We start from the raw sequence: 19,030 nt of genomic DNA, 5'->3' as shown, positions 1-19,030 counted from the left end.
CCTGTAGTGATGTTAGCATTTAGAGATTAGTTTATAGTGAAAATGCACTTGCCAACATGAGTGAAAAACATTAAAAAATAAAAGTAAATATTGTGTACGTAAATATTAGTATAAAAAGACATGACCACCCCGTGAGTAGTCAGAGAGTGCCTGTAACTGCTTGCAGATCAGACCTCTGTTGAGCAGACAAAAAATTTTGTAGATAAAAAATAATAAACAACCTGAAAACCAAAAAGCTGAAGAATCCAAACTCATCCTTTAAAACGCGTGCCACCCAAGAACCACACTACCCGTGTCAAAACAAAAACAAACAGCCAAACCCAACACATTAGGTATATAAGTTGGCCTTTTTAAATATTCAGATCCAAGTAAGAATAACATATAATAATGAAAATAGCCCGTTCCAAATCACTAATACGTCATTAAGAAACAACATAAAATTATACCTTGTTATTTCTTTTAAAGTTATAAAATAAAGCCATCTAAGTGCATATCCCTTGTGTAAACACAGTTACAAACCTAAATCTTATTATCCTACCAAAGAGGATAATAACTCTTAACTCCGCCTCAATTTTATCTTTATGCTACTGGATAATTTCTCCAAGAAGCAGGCATAGCTGTTTTCCCCATTCTTCTTTGCTTTCATTATCAACTCGAGAAGCTTTTTACAGCAAGTTCTATCTATGTATTTGCACAGGATTTTCCAGAGAGTAGGCATATCTGCTCTATTGAAACAACAGTAAAATATTTGACATGAGCTTCTTAGCCATAACTGGATTAGAGTGGAACATTAATCACACAGGTAAAACACTACATACCTTCAGAAAGAGAGGTGTCCTACTCTGGCAGTTACCACTGGGAGTTTCAGGAAATGTTTGGATTTGCTATCTATGCTTGTATGCAGAACAAAACAGCACTCCCATACAGACAACAGGGACCAAGTGACCACTGCCTAATGCTGGCTTCTGAAATGGGGAAGATATCTGTGCCTGTCAAAGGTCACATGTAAGGAAGTACAGTATTGGTAAGAAGCTCAGATACAAACATACCTTGGGGTAAAGCTGGAGACACAGAAATTCAGTGTATAGTCTTAAATGTGTTCTTGGTGTCAGTGCTCTGTCAAGAAAGGAAGATGTACTGTAAGTCATTTGCAGCTGCGTATCAAGTAAAATTTATGCTGAATAAATGCATAAACATGGACAGCCACACAAAGATCAGAAAAGAGAAGGTCCAGGTCAAAACCCACTATTTACCCAAATCTTTGCATATGGTTTCCTCCTACACATAGTGTAGGACCCTGATCTACAAGGTGAGCACTAATTTATTTCCACAGAATTACAGAATAGAAAAGTTGGAAGACACCTGTTGTCTAGTCCTCATCCTGCTCAGGGCAGGGTCACCTACAACTGGTTGACCAGGGCTGAGCCATCTGGTTTGAAGTATTTCCAGTGATGGAAACTCCACATTCCTCTTAGAGCAATCTGTTCTGGAGTTCAATTGCCATTATAGAAAGAAAACAACCTAACAAAAACTTTCAAATACAACTTCCTGGTTTTCAGTTTCTGGCCTCTTCCTCTTGCCCTCTCACTGGACACAACTGAAATAGGCCTAGCTAAATCTCTTCCACTTCTTTCCATCCTATACACATTGATAAAATTTCTCCTGAGCCTTCTCTTCTCCAAGCTAGACAACGACAGAACCTGAGTTTTAAAATTCCAACTCCTAATCACCTCCAATTACCTAGAGATATGTGTTGGTGCAGAAACTGATTTAAAATAAAACCCCAACCAAACAAAAAGCCTTTACAGGCTGAAATTTGAGGTTGAAATGTAAACCTGCACTGGGACATCTCACTGAAAAAAGCGTGCATATTTGCAGTGCAGACAGTCTTGTGTTATAAGCTATGCTTTCCAATAGTGAAAGCAATCCTATATTGTGTCCCTTGAGAGCAGTGATAAAGTGTACTGACTTGATTACTGGTTTAGAGGAATGCTGAAAGCATAAAAAGAGGAAAGAAATACATAGAAGGTTTCCTTTAAAGGGACACATTAAGATCAAGAATTTTGTTCTAAAGAAATTAAATCAGGCCTAACTTAGTAGGAATGAGAAACATAATACAGAGAAGATTCTGTAAGATATTTAGTTCAATAAATTGAGCTTCAAATAGTTATTAAAATACAAGAATGATCAAAGATGAATCAATGCTCACTCATAGACTATATAGCTAAAAAAATGCTTCCAACTATGCAGAAACCTGGATAGATAAAAATTACTGCAGATACTTATAGGTAAATATAGCTGAGCAGACACCATAAAGCTGCTGTCTGTCCTGCATGAAAGAATTATGTATCTTTCCAACATAATAGCATAAACTATTGGGCGTTTAGTCCTGCAGAGACATAAAAAGTGCATGTCAAGTGTTCTGCCTGTTTGCCTTCTTCAAGTGTTTTTCTAAGTGTTTGGGAATGAACTCATCATAAAGTATCTGTCATCAATGGTAATACTGGTACCCAGATTATCTTCAAAGCAAAGGAAACCATTTTTAATATCACATCTTCAAACTCCTGCTTTGAGACCAATGGGTTAGTTACCCAGCTGAACAGTATGGCATACTTTAGACTGGCTTCCTTCACTCTGAATTAAATACAAATAATCCCTTTAATTTTAAACCCCTGTCCAGTAGGAGTATGTAGGGAGGTCCACAACTTCTTCCCTTTGCACATCAACATGTGTTAATAAATGTATTAGTAGTTGCCATATACTTACTCCTTGTAGCTTGTAACTCTTTGCAACCCACTTCTACATGTAGGACAGCCAGATTTTTCAAGAAACTCAGTTTTAAAAAATTATTTTACTGTGTACTTACCAAGTAAATTTCAATTTTTCAGTATACTAGAGAAGGCAAAAACCCCTATAACCATTACTAGCCTCCATTTACTAACATCCTCCAACAGTTCATGACGAGTATTTCCAGAATGAGAACAGGGTGGGCTTCTTTAATACTATACTGGAAAGCTACTTTCATTACGTCCACCAGAGGTATACTGCCAGTATGTCAAGTTGTCAACAGACTCTGTCACCAACAGCTGACTCCAAGAGTTGCTCTTGTCTCAGGAAAAACCCACTTTATGGAACTCCAGAAGGAAACCTTCATCTCTGTCTGCAATAAAATGAGTGTGCGTCTTCTCCAACAACAGAAAACCTGAATACAGAAGAAATATCAGGAGAAACTTCAGCAAACTTCAACATGACCAAGCAGGCTACAAATGTTGCAGCTCCTTCTCCTGTCTGAAAGGACAGAGCTATCTCCCCAAAAAATTGGTGCAACATGACCCTGAGTAGGGGTCCCCATCTCTTCCTCTCTGCTTGAATTTTCCATACCAAGTCATTACTTGCAGCTTCATAATATGAAACAATGCAAGCAGAATTTTGTAGATCAGTCACCCACCTGAAGGTGATAAAAGTTTTAAGCAAAATAGTTCAGTACAACAGAAAATTGCCTCATTATGCACAAACCAATCTTATTTTTAGATTCTATCTTATGTTCCCTTGTGTTACACTCCACTTGACCTGAGCAGAAATTAATACAGAAAAAAGGATCCAAACTTGGAGATTTCCAAGCTGTGATTTCGAATTACCTTTTTTTGGTTTCTTTTAATCAGCAAACTCTATATTAAAAGTGCTAAAGAACAATGTTCCCATGAGACTTAGAGGAGTACAGTCATGGGAGATTTCTGGTAGCAAAGCTGAAGAACAGAAATAGTGCAGCTTCTAAGCTGATTTTTTAGCTTTTAATAGATATACACTACTTTTTAAAAAAGCCCAAACAAAAACAGAGCTTTTCTCTTTTTTCTTACTTTATCACTGTAAGGCAGCATCAAGCACCCTGTACAGATGAGCACCAGATCACAGCATCATCAAATAGTTTGTGTTTGAAGGGACCTTAAAATACATCTAGTTCCTATCCACCTTCCACGAGCAGGGACATGTTCCACTAGAACAGCTTTCTCTAAGCCCCATCCAACCTGGCCTTGAAGATGAAATATTGCTGTACAAAGCTGCATGTATTACAATGTCTCAACTTAGTCAGTGACAAAAAAGTAGAACAACGCCTGTCAGTTTTTTCTCAGTAGAAGGTGAAACAGTGCCACCCACTGTTTTTCCAGAGTATCCCCTGCTGCAGAAAGCTACGTTGGTGCTTCACATTCACGAGAGCGGCAGCTCATGCTCAGCCTTCCTCCCTCAGTCACAACACTGGGCTTTACTACTGGGTGACACATCAACAGTGATATTTCATTCGCTAGGAAAGCTGCACAAGGGAAAATTTTTTGAACTTGCTCTACTACAGCTGAAGCCTCAGGATAGACAAAAGGCCAATTCACAGAGGAATTAGTGGTTTTTAACCCTGGAAGCAGGGGTTTCTTTGACTGTACCTGTGGGTTTTCACAACCACTAGTTGTATGCAACTCAAGAGAATCTCAAGCCCAAGAGAGTAACGTATTACACCTGCAATATGTTACATACATGACACACTGTAATATGTTAGATTATGTAAAATTAAAACTGTAAAATTTTCCTTAGGGTCTAAATATCCAACTGCTTTTTTTCATATCCTTCCATTCATTTTGTACCATCCCTTAATCAGACCAGACAAGTATCAACCACTCCCTCTTAAGCTAGGTCACAGGTCATTCTCTATAATCAACACTCTTACCCACCAGCTTATTTTCTGTTACTAAAAGGAACATTTATGTAATCCAAGGATCAGAAGTTATTAGAACTGGTAACAGTCATGCATTGTTAAGACAAAAAGAGCAATTAAGGACTTCTTCTTAAAAAATAACAGTGCTTGTACACATCTTACTTACCTTATCTCTGGACGGTGGAGATAATGGCAACGTTTTCCAACCCAGTAAAGTACCAGTCACATAAAGGTCTACAACTACTTGGTTTTCCATTAACAAAATACTCTGTAGGCCACTTTACAACAGAAAGTGGGCTGTTGCTCATACTCAAGAATGTGCAGGCCAGTATTTCAATGATTCAGTATTCTCTTTAACAACAAACTACTTGCCTCTTTGTGAGAACACAGGAAAATTCCAGAAAGGTCAAGTAGAGTGGATGAAATTATATAAAATTCTAGGCACATTTAGTTACCTCAGAACCACTTACACTTTGTTGATAGCTAAATACCCCTAACCAGTCATTATGTCTTGGCAGTGTGTGTTTCAATAGGACAAGGTGGGTAATTAATGTTTTAAATTAAAAGATGGTTGATCCAAGCTAAATACACTAAGAAGTTTTTTACAATGAGCATGGTAAACCAGGTTGCTCAGAAAGGTGGTAGATGGATGCCCCATCCCTGGAAACATTCACAGTCAGGATGGACAGAGGTCTGAGCAACCTAATCTAGCTGAAGATGTCCCAGCTTACTACAGGCTTGAAATAAATGACCTTTAAAGGTCCCTCCAACCCAAACTACTCCATGATTGTACAACGTTGTATTTAATGATTCAGACATCATCTAGCTGGGGCTCAACCATGGTCTATTAACACTCCTAAGACATCCAAGTAACAGCTATGAAAACTCAAGATACCAACAGCTGAAATCAAGGACCCAGACTAAAGGGAAAACTATAGATTCCAAATGCATTTGAGAGTTCTCTCCGTGGTTCTGGAGGTTAAAACTGTGTATGCATGTTCACAACACAATCTTTGGAAGGAAGTTCCATCATGTCTGTACTAACATGCCTAAAGATTTCTCTTACTGTGTAAGTGAATTGCCAACCACTCATTAAGAAACTCATTTTCATTCTGAGCTCACTTTCTCCTTAAACTTAATAAGCATTTAACTCAAGTACAAAATTAGAAATTTATCACTAGTGCTGAGTATCAAGACAGCTATTTCCTAGTGATAAGCATATTAGTGATACTCAGAGCTGGTCATATGAATTAATACTTCGTTGTGACAATTTAACATGGACCTGTGGATCTGCTAAAAACATGCTCACATGACACTGAATCAGCAGAGAAGGCTTTCAAGAGTAAATATACAAAAGACTTTAAGTATTCCAGCTGTTTATTTGCCAGTGTACAGTATACATTAAAAAAGAAAAAAGAAAGAAGGCCCAAATAACATAAAATATGTATATAGTGTTTGCTAGACAAATACCTGACTAAATCAAGGCATACCTTGATTATACTTCATGGAGTCACAATGAAGTTCAGGCACATACTTTATGTTTGGTTTAATGGCTTACAACTCTTTTGGTCTGTTTAGCAGAAAATGAACCAAATGAAGCAGAACTTCATCATTAAAGCCTTTCACATTACCATCTTCCACCACATCATACAGTGGCTTACTGTCGGTACCCCAACAAATGTTCTTTCGAGGGTTGTTTTTAATAGTTTCTGCATTTAGTGCTAAAGTATTTAGCTGGTAGCAAAAGAAAGCAAAATATTTTCCATCAGTCACTACCGCCTGTGATACAAAAGGACGGGTCACATCTGCTTCATTCCAGAATCCTACAAAATAAAACAAATACAAAAGGACTTGAGATTTCTATCAGCACAAACACCTAAACACTAGTTCCAAAACATAGAGAAACTCCGGGAATTGCAGCAGCTACCTAGTAAGGAAAAAGTCCTGTCTGCTTTGGCAACACAAGCATGTTTTACACAGACTAATCAAAACACAGTTACCAATAAAGATTATGTCTAAGATCAGTGGCACAGAGGCATGCTTGCATTTTGTACACAGTTCCCTATCAACAGTTAATTAAAATCACTCATTCATCAGCCAAGTGACTTTTCCAAAACAGTTACGTTAGTAATGAATCCAAAGTCCTGCAAAGGAGCTGAGGGAAAATGTCTTTTTACTATTTCACAGCTCTCAAGATGCAGTGAGCATTTGTTTCATGACAAAAGCATGCACATATACACACAAACATAACTGACTATAGTAACCAACCAGACACCAAGTGTTAGTGTTTCAAACAAACCCTACTGAGCACTAACAGTATGCTAAAAATATTTACATGGTTATGCACATGCACTAGTATATACACAGATATTTTTTAAAGATATTACTATTATGTGCCACAATGCTGGAAACTGTTACAGAAGAAAAAAAAGTCATAGATTTGAATAATGCTGCCCTTCCAACTCATGATGTGTTTACAGCTGACCAACTCTGAAGACAAGACTCACTCAACTTCAGTATTTTACATCCACAAAGGAAGCTTTCTAATACCCCAATACATTAAAAAAAAAAAAATTGATGCAGAGCCAGTAGTATATACTATAGTCAAAGAATTTTCTTACATGTGTTGTTTCTCAAGTGAAACTACAAGCCATCAGGTGTCTTACACTAACACTAGACAATAATTGTATTTATGAGAAGAAGTTAAAGACTGATCTGGTTTAACCATCCAGGTGTTCTGGGACTTTTTTAGAAAAATGTAGGCATAAAATCTCAATGTAAGGTGGCTAACGTTTTTCTTTCATTCCTAGTATTTTCATGGAATGGAAATTACTGAAACAAGGGCTAAGAAACACGGTTGTTCCAGAAGGAAAAAAAACAAAATTGCTTGATGTCTACCACATTTCCCTCTTAAGGGGGAAAGAGCAAGTGAAAGCAATTGAGGTTTTTGCACAAGCTTACTGCTATATATGGAAAAATATTTTTCTCTGTATTTAATTCCCCTGTATAAAAGTACTCCAAGTCTTAACTAACTCTTTTATTAATTCAATTGCATCTGTAAATTCAATTATTTAAAAGAAAGTCTTCAGGAAAAAGAAACGCAAGAAAAAGGTGTTGGGGAGAAAGGGTTAAAAAACTTTACAGTAGGCATTCATAACCAGGAAAGATTTGTCCAGCTGACCATCTCACCTTGATACATTGCTTGTGCTGCTGTCCAGGCAAAGAGACTTGCAATTCCATTCGATCGATAAACGACTTCGATTTGATCCTCGAGACGCTCCTTTATGAACCTCTCCCGCTTCAGTCTGTCAGGAAGGAGATGGAACTGGGTATGTCCATAACAGCACGGATCTGCCACCTTTGTTCCTGTGCTCCCCAAAACAAAACTATCAGTCACAGAAAGAACACTCTTAATCACACTTACAAACACACATCTTCACCATCAGACTCTAAAGCCAGAACCCCTACTGCAGATCTGTGAGGAGCTGCCTACTTCCAAAAGGCCAGAGTCCACATCCTAAAATGAGAATTTCCCTGGAGATGTATCAAAATTCAAAATTTTGTGTCAATTCAACTAAACTTCTTCAAGCAAATTTGGACACACAATACCACGTGTACAGCAGAATGCTACTCCCCATTGCCTAACTGACATGAAATCTCAATAGAGATCTATACACTATATATATTTATACAGTACACTTATAAATAAAAATACAGAACTTTTTCTGGTCATGGGAGAAGAAAGAATAATGTGGCATTAGTTTTGGGGTTGGTCTTTGTTTGATTGGTTTGTTGGGTTTTTTTACCAAAGAAAAGTTAATATTTCACAATTAAAAACTCTTACCTATAAATACCTTATTTTCATACTGTTTTTTGAACAATGGCAGTTTGGATGGCTTGTGATCAATAACAGGAACATCTCCAAGATCTGACTCCAGGGGTACAACCTTGAAGACAACAGAAGAAAGAACAGCCATCATGTAAGACACGTTTCTGACATCAGGTCCACTGCAACACACCACTTCCTGGTCAGACAACAGAAAGTGCAAGTCCTGCTTACGTACATCATACAGCCAGACTTAAATAAAATTCATTGTCTTACAAGAGAAATTCTCATCTTGTGATGCGTGTTAGCACAGTCATCTTGTATTAATTTTTCCACAACACAAAAAATGTGAAGTAATGCTAAAAAGCCTGCCACTTGTCACCATCTTTTACCTTCCATAGAGAAAGAGCAAAACACATTTCTAGCACCAGCCAATAAACTAACTTGAACCTGCAGACTAAGTTTGCAGATTTGGTTTACTGCACAACATTTTAAATTGCCTAGTTCTTCCAAAATGCCAAGGTTTGTAGCATCTGATGACACTAACACAAGCAAATTGTACAACTAAGTCAGCCATAAAAGTTCTGTAAACATAAACGTTTACAGAACACACAATACTTTTCTGTTTGGGGTGGAAACTAGACAACAGAGATCTTCAGTGGCTACAAAACTACCACTGTATAAACCTGCAAGAAAAACATTACAATACTGAAACAGAACATACTTCCACTGAACTTAAGCATTCAAGAAAACAACTGCCAAGCAGTAACAACAGGCAAGAATGCTCACATTCAGTTTATATGTGCTTTTACTTCTTTTTTTTTTTCCTCCACTCCTATTATTCTCCTCCAGTGATAATGTTCCACAGCACATTTCTTGTTCTCGCCTCCATTTCCAACCACAGAATGCTAAAAATTCAATTTAATTAAATATAACAACACGCAATTTAGAGCACAAAGAGGATCAAAAGTTCAGAAGCTACAAAGCTCAATACCTACAAAGCCATTTCCACAATGTAGAAAGGGTGTTAAGACTCAAAAAATACCCAAAGGTGCAACGTACTGTTTAACTCCACAGATCACCTCTTCATTGTTTCAATGGCTGACAGAAAGTGAAAATGCATGGTATTAACTTGCTTTTGTAAACATCCCCACCTCGGGAAGCTGCTTTGGCACACGGATCTGGAGGTGTGGGTTATCATCTATTTGGAATCGCACAGGATCAACTCTACCCTTTCGATGTCCGTGAACAACAACTTCATTACCATGATGCCAGTAGTAGTTAACCTCAGGGTTTAGATCTGAAACGGAACAAGAAACACAAAAAAACAGTGATTCGCCTCTTGCATTTAAAACCCTCCCAATTCTTCAGTAGCTGCAGTGAGATGAAACACCCAAAATCTATGTAGAACGATGGAAACAAATTACTAGTGATGGTCTGAACAGGTGAGATACACCAGAGACACTCGTGCCGGCTCGCAGACTGGCTCTATCGCCCAAAGGCTCCCAAGTCCCCTTCCCTGCCAGCCCCGCTCCATACCGAGGGACGAAGCAGCCAGCAGTGGGTTGTGACGGGACAGGGAAGCGGCGAGGGTGGAAACGAGCTGCGTGAGGAAGGGGCCGGGCGTGTGATCCTGGTCACGGTAGAGGAACGGCCGCTTCTTGTTCTGGTAGAAGCTCTCCTGGAGAAGGGCGTCGCAGGCGAGGGAGCGCAGCTCGCCTATATCCGGACACGGCGCCACTCCCGCCGAGGGCTCCGGGGTTTTCGCGGCCCCCGGAGCTTCCGCATTCGCCGCCACCTCCGCTTCCCCCGCCGCCTCCGCATGCCCCGGTGCCTCCGCTCTCGGCTCCGGGGCTCTGCCGGTCTCGGAAGTCGCTCCCGCCGTCGCTACCGGCGGTTTCGCGGCCGCGGCTCTCGGGGGCATTCCCGGCACTAGGACGGTTTTTGTGAAGCTGCGGTACCAGCGGTCGGCGTTGAGAGCGAAGGTCTGCGGGTACACCATGTACTTGGGCCGCTGCAGCTTCCCGTACAGCCGCAGCTTCTCCTCCACCGTGGCCGCCTCGTGCACCCGCTGGTTGAAGCGCTGCAGGCGTCGCGACTTGGCCGCTTTGCTCTTGGCCGTGATGGACGCTACCACGGGCGGGTAGAGGGGGCTGGCGGGCGGCGAGGGGGCGCTGGGGACCGTGTCCGAGAACCAGCGCCGGCCGGGCCGCAGCAGCCTCCGGGCGCCCAGCGCCGCCATCTCGCGAAACTGCGGAAGAGCGGCGGGGCCGCGTCCGCAAACCATGGCAGCTGATTGGCCTCTGGGAACCAAGTGATAAGCCCGTCTTCCGGTCGACGGGCGGGTTCTCCGGAAGCGGGAACTGCCGGGCAGGAAGCGGCGGGGCCTTGGGAATCACGTGGCTTGAGGGCGCCGAGCGCCCCCGCGGCGTGGCGAGGAGGAGCCTCTGCGCATGTGCAATAGCGGCAGTATGGCCTCTCCCGCGCGGGAACTACAGCTCCCAAGATGCTTAGCGAAAGGCGGCCAGAAGTGTCCCCGCCCTGCTGCAGGCGGAGCACGCCCTGCTGCAGGCGGAGCCGCCCCCGTGTGGAGCGTGGTGTGGCGCTGGGGACCGCGGAACCGGCCGGGCTGGGAGAGAGTTCTGAGGTTGTCGAGTCCGGCTTGTGACCGAGCACCACCACCTCAATAGACCGTGGCACTGAGTGCCACGCCGTTTTTCCTCAAATACCTCCAGGGACGGGAGTATTTTCCTTAAATACCCCCACCGCCTCCCGGGGCAGCCCGTTCCAGTACGTTATCACCCTTTCCGTGAAGAAACTCCTCGGGATGTCCACGCTGAACCTCCCCTGGCGCAGTGGGAGGCTGTGTTCTCCCGTCCTGTTCCTGGCTAAAAAGGCTCGGCGGAGCGTCCCTGCTTCCACTGGGAAAGAGGACCCAGCCTGGAGCCGGCTTTCCCGGCGTGTCCCCGAGCTGGGAGCCCGGTCCCGCCCGAGCGCCTCCGCCTCCCTGTGCCTGCGGCAGGGAAGGGCCGGCCGTGCGGGTACCCGCAGCGCTGAGTGTAAACTGGAATGACTCCTTGCCAGACACATCGCTGCCTGCCACGGCTGGCTTTAATAAAGGAATTAAGCTGTGCTAAAATATGATCCGCTACGGCCTTTGTTTGTGAAATGAAATGAACTAAAAGTGGCATACCGACACCGCAAGAATGCCACAGTCACTGCGTGTTTATCTTAGAGATGCTTGGGAAAGTTTAGGGTATTTCTCTTCAGTGGACAGAAGAAGTTCAATATTTATTATTAAAACTTTTCTTCTGTCATTACTTTTTAAAAGTTGATTATTTGCAGTAGTCATGGGAGATTGGTTGTTTTTTCCTGTATTTCCATGAAGTATGACTAAGAGTGGTGTGGAAAATATGCATGGGATTTGGACAGGAGACACGTTACATACATCCCAGATAATCAGCTTTCTTGCCTCCACTGCTTAGCTTTCTGCTGAACTAATGATCACCGCTGAAGTGGTGGAATCTTTGGAATATAGAGGAATTTTTGGAGTAAATGGCAGAAATGTAAACCGAGAGTTTGGGTTGAGATTTTCAAAGAATGTAGAATATAAAGCTGTTCTCTTCAGAAATTAGATGAAAGTTAAATAGAAATTAAACTACTGTTAATCCATAGCTAAATTGTTCTTTAGTTTACAATTCATAAGCAATGTTATAAAAGACAGACTTAAATGTTAAGTTACAACTAAGTTTAGCATCAAGTGTTTAAAATTGGTTTTCTTAATTTTGAATCCATACATTTTTTTCACCAGCATACACTTTTTTCATCAGATGGGTGAAGGGAAAAGGCCTTAGGTCAGATGACTGACCATTTAGGAAGCAACCACTCTTCCTCACCTCGCACACTGCTGTCTCCAAGTGCCTCCAAAAACCTGTTTTCCTCTTGATTGATAAAGGACACTGGCCAGATGTGTTAATGGAAAAGATACTGAATCTCTTCCCTTGTGATCACAGCCAGCCAACTGGCAGAAGTTGTCAAGAAAAATCACCATGTACTGTTCTTAGGCATTTTGTTCCTTTATCTCCTCTTTCAAAACATGCTTACTTTGCTGATTAGAAATATTCATCTAATTTCATCCTTAAATGTATTCATGGTCAATTTATACCTGCTTGTCATTATGCCAACATTGTCCTTCAGTTTAATTAGCTTTTTGTTCCCTTCAGTGTTGACCTTCTAAAATATTGATGCAGACCAGTCATATCACTTCTCAGTCCTTATTGACAGAGACTGAACAAGCTCTTCTCACACAGGCAGATTTCCATTTCCCTGATCATGTTAAAGCCCTTCCTTGCATTTCCTGCAGTTTTGCATTTGTCTCAGGGATATGTAACCGTACTGAACCCATTTATTCATACAAGGCACTGTATTAGCCATGCCAGGACTGCTAGCATTTTACCACCTTTAAAAACCTTTCTCATCATGTGTCAAATCAGAATTTCCTGCCTTGCAGCCGTATGATACTGTGAGCAACTTTTGCATGGGATATTTTAAACCCTCAAGAAGTTCAATGCAGAAACTGAATATAAGTGATGACGTAAGTGAATGTTCAAAGAACCGTTTTTATCTTGTCTGCTTCATTCAAGAGCTGATACCAACTGTAACATTAGATAAGAGATGTCAAGAACCAGTGCTACGCTTTAACCTGCGCTTAATATCCCTCAACTACTGATGTTTTTGTCACAGTTTAATTTTATTTGGTTGGCATATATTCTAGTATCATTCTTCTTGAGGTAGGAGCAGCAAGGGCTTGGATAAAATGTCCCAATATACAGTCTAGTTAAAGGTACTTGCATGCCAGCTCTGTCATAAGCTTTTGGTAGAAGTGTATTATGCAGCCAATGGGTCTCTTAGTTTGAAGAAGCAAGCTGACCATTCAAAAAGGATCTATTTTTCCTTCTTTATTGAGATAACCTGGCACGTTCAAATTACCTTAAATCTATAAACCCAGAGCATCTTTTTCGTGGTTAAATGGATGCTTAAAAAGAGCCTGGATTAAGAAGCTTACCCTGTCTAAAATGTTCAGAACCAATGTTAAAGTGAATGTCACAGCCTTAAATCTCTAAAATGGAAAGTGAAAAAAAAAAAAAAAAAGCTGTATCTCAGTTCCAGCAGGAAGGTCGCTGGGGAGTGTCAGTTTGAAGTCCAGGAGGTAGTGCAGTGCATCTTACTGAAACTAGTCCATAGGAAGAGCTGGATTGTTGTGTTGCATGCAACTCCGGGACCGGATCAGCTGGGAGAGTGGCACTAAATAAAAAAGCTCAGGAATGACTGGAGTGCCCAAAAATCAAAGTTTAATAAAGGAAAATAATAAGGTGCACTAACAATCAGTGTGCAACAAAACATAGTATAGAGCTTCTCCAGAAGAACTCTAAATGAGGCAAACACAACCTCATATAGACATTAACTGAGGGCAGAGAACCAATGAACAAAGAAACAGAAACAATACCTTATTTGGAAACTATCAGAGGGTCACTTTCAGAACTTTACCTTAAGGAATAACTTAATTTTTGTAACTGTTCCTATCATTCTTTTCCCCCACCTCTCACCATAACCTGACGTTATGTTATCTATCCTGGCATCTCAGTTTCCAGGATCCTGTGGTGTTACCTGTAGTGTGGTTGATTCACAGCTTGTCTTCTCCAGGACAGACCACCACAATGGAGTAGTTACTCTGTTTCTGAAACTTAGAAATGAGACTGTGTGCACTCACTCAGAAATGAGATTGCATTGACAGTGATTACTGACAAGCTCAGTATCTCCTTTTTGCAGGTAGAGAAGCTGCTTAAGTGCACACGCTTCCTCAGTAACCCTCACCAGAAGACACAACCCAAATGGGATCACAGGGATCATGTAGTGGAGATACAGTGTCATATGCATACTGACAGTAGTTCTCTGTGGCTGATTTAATGCCTAAAGAGAGGATGTCAGTTTCTTCATGCCTGCTTCAGATGAAATTTCTGTGTTTAGAATCTTTTTTTGTTTTCTTTACTGCCTTTTTCAGCTTAGGTAAAATCAGAGGGCTGTGTGCTCCATGTAAAACTCCACATACAGCAGTAGACACAGTCTTAAGTATTAAGATGTTCATTATTTTATGACTTAACTTGTTGTTGTTACAACAACAGCTGTCAGATGATGACATAAAGCAACTCATAGCACAGGTACATGCAGTAGGAAAAAGTCATTATCATCTTCTCTAATTGATATCTGTGGACAAAAGCATATTTCTTACATGATTTACAATATTTTTGTAGGAATATAAAATGCATTTCACAGAATGAAGTCTTCCATTATTCATCCTTCAAAATCTACATACTTCTAGAACTGCACAGCACTCCAAACAGCATCAATTAGAATTAGGTTTGCATTATATTTCAAGTGCTATTTTAATGCAGTTCCTTAGACAAATTCCTTGTGGGCTAAAGTTGTCTATATTCATCTATAGATCAAAGATCACACCACACACTCACCACCACCCACCGCCAGCCTTCATTCCCATTTAAAGTGAAATCAAAGCACCTTTGTTGCGGGACTATGGAAATAAGAGGGGAGAGAGGGAGGTAGAGGAGGGGGAAAGATATGTTTCTGGCCCAAGCTTCATTTTAATTAGGAAAACAAGTTAAAAGAAATAACTTCAAAGTTGGTCCACTTTCTAGTTCTCATGTGAAAGCCTAAAGTCCAAACGAATTTAACGAAAGCCCCTTGTTTCAAAGCAAGGAGCCTTCCAACTGGGAATTCAAAAGGTGCACAGGCACTTTCTGCCTGCTGTGGCTTTACATGCCATTACAGCAGAGCATTTCAGAGTGGTGATGACATTTAAGACCACTCTGGCTTCATACTGCTGTATAGATAAAAGCTTGTCTTGAGGACATGCTTTGACAAGGCTTAGTTTCACTGCCTTGATGCCCATTAGCTAAAAAAACCCAGAAATCCTTTGGGAAAATTAGAATTTGTAGTCAGTTTTATATAGTATTTCCTGCTATTGTTGCAGTTACAAAAGAATATATCACACATTCCCCATGCATTTTGGGGAAAATCTATCTAGTGGGCATTCTATGTGGGCTGTTTCAGGCCCTTGAATACACTTTTCCCAAGGTCTGTGTTTTATTTGCAGAAAATCCATCTAATTTTAACCTCTACTCTGTGAGATAACTTAGAGCTAAATGAAAAATATTTATTGTGAAATCAGTCATAAAGAGTTTCTGAAAGAAAGAAATTGATTGACTGGAGGAAATATATGCTGTCATTTTGAAAGGTGTAGAGCTGTTTGGATGCTAAGTGACGATTGCACTTTTGCAGTAAGAGCGCTCATCATTTGCACAGTTACAATATCCAGCTGGTGAAAAACATACACTTTAATGAGAAAATTTGTGGAGCCAGCTATAGTGTTCAGGAGATCATGCAGAGGGAGGACTCATGAGTAGATTTGGCTCAGTATGATAATGGAAGAACTGGATGTAGAACACAAGTGTTGCAAAATAAAGCAATTGTATACAAATAATAATACAGTATGGCACTACTGAGGTGGTGTTTGTTTGTTCATGAAAGCTGTCATGAAGGTGGAATTAGTGTCATGGGGGAAATAGTGTCAAAGGCTTTACTGAAGTCTAGGCAGACAATTTCTTTCTGTCTTTTCTTTATAAACTCATTTGGTCACCCTGTCTCAGAGGGAGATCAAGCTGGTCAAGCAAGATCTGCCTTTCATAAGCCCATCTGGCTGGGTCTGCTCCCCTGGTTGTCCTTTACACACCACATGAAATAGCTCTTGGGATGACCTGCTCCATAACCCCTGGCACTGGGGGCACACTGACCAGCTTGTTCACCCTCTGAGAACACCTTCTTGGGGGTGGGTATCTCATTTGCCAACGACCAGTCATCTGGAGCCTCCCTGATTAACCAGGACTGGTGGCAAATAATGGAAAGAGCAAAGTTTTCTGCCAGCGCTATAAATATCCTCAGGTGGATCCCACCCAACATGATACACTTGTCTAAGTAGCACAGCAAGTTGCTGACTATTTCCTTTTGGATTATGGGAGATTTATCCAGCTCCACATCCCTGTCTACCAGTTCAGGAGGCTGGGTACCCTGAGGATAACTAGTCTTTCTGTTAGGTATTGAGGCAAAAAAAAGGCATTAAGTACCTCAGCCTTTTCCTCATCCTTCGTTTCTCTCTGTATTGAAAAAAAGGGTGGAGACTCTCCACAGCCTTATTTTTGTTATTTATTTATTTATTTGTTAAAATATTTTTGTTGTCTTTTGCTATGCTGGCCAGATGGAGTTCTAGCTGGGCTTTCACCTTTGTAATTTCACCTTTCTGAATGACTTCATGATATCCTCATACTCTTCCTAAGTTACCTGCACCTTCTTCCAAAGAGCATAAATAATCTTTTTTTTTTTCTTTTTTTTTTTTCCCCAATTCCCTGCAAAAGCCTCCTCTTCTGTCCAGGCTGGTTCTTTTTCCTGCTGGCATCTAGGAGTTGGAGAGCATCTTACTGATACCTAGTCACATTAGAATAATAGGTTACATATATTGTAGTAAAGCATCTGGCACAGGAGAGGGTACCTCCATCAATGAACCTGTTCTAGCTCCCAACCAAGGGGGTTGTGTGCAGCTGCGCTGGCTGCTGTTGAGTTGGTGAAGCCCGGCGGATTCACAGCCCAGACGGCAGTGTGGAGCGCTTGCCTGACACGAAGTCAGTTCCGCGCTTGTGGGTCCAAACCGCACGCAGGTGGCCGCCAAGGAGAGCGCAAAGAAATAAAGGAGGGACTCTAGCGCCAGTAAACAGGGTTGGGTTTATTTCAGCCCAACCAGGGCGAGGACAGGAACAGGGAAACAGAAGCAATGGGCAGGGCAAGCACTAGAGCCAGGAATAATGGGATGACATGAGCTTATAAAGACGGGGGGGGTGGGAGTGGGTGGATACAGCCGACAACCAATTGGGGAATAAAAAGGTTGATACATGGAAAACTGACACGCCAGGTTAGCAAACCAGGCAAACCTTGAGGAGGGGCCTCAGCTCTTGCCCAATCACCCAATGCCCTGGTGAGAAGATTCTAGAGAAATAGGATGGGCTGCTGGGTGACGGACAAGGAGCCTGGGGTGGGGAAAACAGGGATACATTTACGAAACCAGGGCAACTGGGGAGGGGCAGGAGGATTGACATGCAACAGTCAGGGGTAGGGGGATTCCAGAGCAGAACTGCCTTAAATGAGCAAGGGAGAACTGGGATAAACCAAAACTGAGACACCACAGTTGTGCAGCTCTTTGGGAGTGTCCTCTGCCCATGCAGCCACCTCAAGCAGTCCAGATCATGGCTTGTCTAGCAGGTCAATAATACATATATTTGAGCAAACAAACTCTGGTGCTGATCAACCTTCTGTTATAGATAATAATTTGGTTTCTCTACATATCTGTATCTCTTGTCTTTTATTGTGCAGATTTCTAAGACACATTTCTAGCAGTTTTTTGACTGAGCAGATTAGACTTTATTAAGGTCTTTTTTATAGTTGTTGTTATAATATAACAACAACTTCAACTATTGCAGTTAGACCTCTAGACTATAATAATTATCCAACCAGAGAGCAAAACGCACCTAAAAGTGTGATTTGTTACATCCTTTCTTAAGTTTGGGGGTTTTTTTAAGCTGAGGATTAAGTCACTCCCTGGATAGCTTCCTGGGTCCCTACTGAAACAGAGCCTATCATGTTATTCTAAGACTAGTAACTTGAATTTAAGTAATGAATTCAGAAAGAAAACTTTTAGTTGTTGTTGCAATATTTACAACGCTTTACGATACAGCTTTATTTGCAGATTGCTGAATCACTCCTTTATGACAACTCTTGTTTTCCAATTTAACAAATAAAGGGGACATTATGTTTGAAATTTTCAGAGGTGGACACTGATAAAAAGCTGATGCGTCAAGATATAACGTGAAGGGCTGTGAGAAGAGGAGCACCACTAGATGTCACCATCCTTCCACCAAAAACTCATCAGCGACCAGCCCGATGTGATTTACATGTACCCCTGGTTCCACCAACACCACGCTGAGATGAAGTCTTAAATTCATGTTTTGCCAGCTCGGTTTCTTTGTAATTCAGTCAAAATCTGTGTGGCATCATTTATTTCTGGTAGCACTGTGTTTAGATCATCCTAAAATCCTACTTTTGAGATGAAAACAGTGAAAACATGATTTTGGGATTGAGGTTCATTCAGATTCATGAATCTAAGAGGAAACACTGTCGGATAAATTGACCCAAATTATGCTGCTGCAGCTCAACCCATTTGACAGTGGATTGTTAGAGAGTATGAAGTCAGGATCCTATTTCCTATTTTTTTTTACTGGTGTACTGTATTACTTTGGCAAGTCATTTCACCCTAGCTTTTATGTTTGCAGTTTACTATAAACCCTATTTCCTCAGCACAGGAACTAACCCCATCAACGTTG

At 41.2% G+C, this 19,030-nt stretch overlaps 1 protein-coding gene across 1 annotated transcript; it reads right to left on the bottom strand.

Moving 5' to 3' along the window:
- Window positions 1–6,061: 6,061 nt before the first annotated feature.
- MRPS30 (mitochondrial ribosomal protein S30) lies at window positions 6,062–10,806 on the bottom strand. Its single transcript, XM_036403953.1, has 5 exons — window positions 10,068–10,806; window positions 9,683–9,828; window positions 8,547–8,649; window positions 7,892–8,068; window positions 6,062–6,525 (listed from the first exon to the last, which is right to left on the bottom strand). Exons 1-5 carry the CDS (start codon window positions 10,768–10,770, stop codon window positions 6,257–6,259), a joined length of 1,398 nt encoding a protein of 465 aa, XP_036259846.1. The 5' UTR covers window positions 10,771–10,806; the 3' UTR covers window positions 6,062–6,256.
- Between the last annotated feature and the right edge of the window lie 8,224 nt (window positions 10,807–19,030).

Source organism: Molothrus ater, chromosome Z (assembly GCF_012460135.2).
Source record: "Molothrus ater isolate BHLD 08-10-18 breed brown headed cowbird chromosome Z, BPBGC_Mater_1.1, whole genome shotgun sequence".
Taxonomy (NCBI): Eukaryota; Metazoa; Chordata; class Aves; order Passeriformes; family Icteridae; genus Molothrus; species Molothrus ater.
Note: the sequence above shows the minus strand (reverse complement) of the source record. Positions and strands in the feature narration are given on the sequence as shown.

Excerpts from the sequence above, each read along its gene's own strand:
- MRPS30 (XM_036403953.1), bottom strand. The coding sequence starts at position 10,770 with ATGGCGGCGCTGGGCGCCCGGAGGCTGCTGCGGCCCGGCCGGCGCTGG. Across the intron at positions 9,829-10,067 it reads GCTGGCTGCTTCGTCCCTCG|ATCTAAACCCTGAGGTTAAC; the intron begins GTATGGAGCGGG and ends GTTCCGTTTCAG. Across the intron at positions 8,650-9,682 it reads TGCCAAAGCAGCTTCCCGAG|GTTGTACCCCTGGAGTCAGA; the intron begins GTGGGGATGTTT and ends GTTGTCTTCAAG.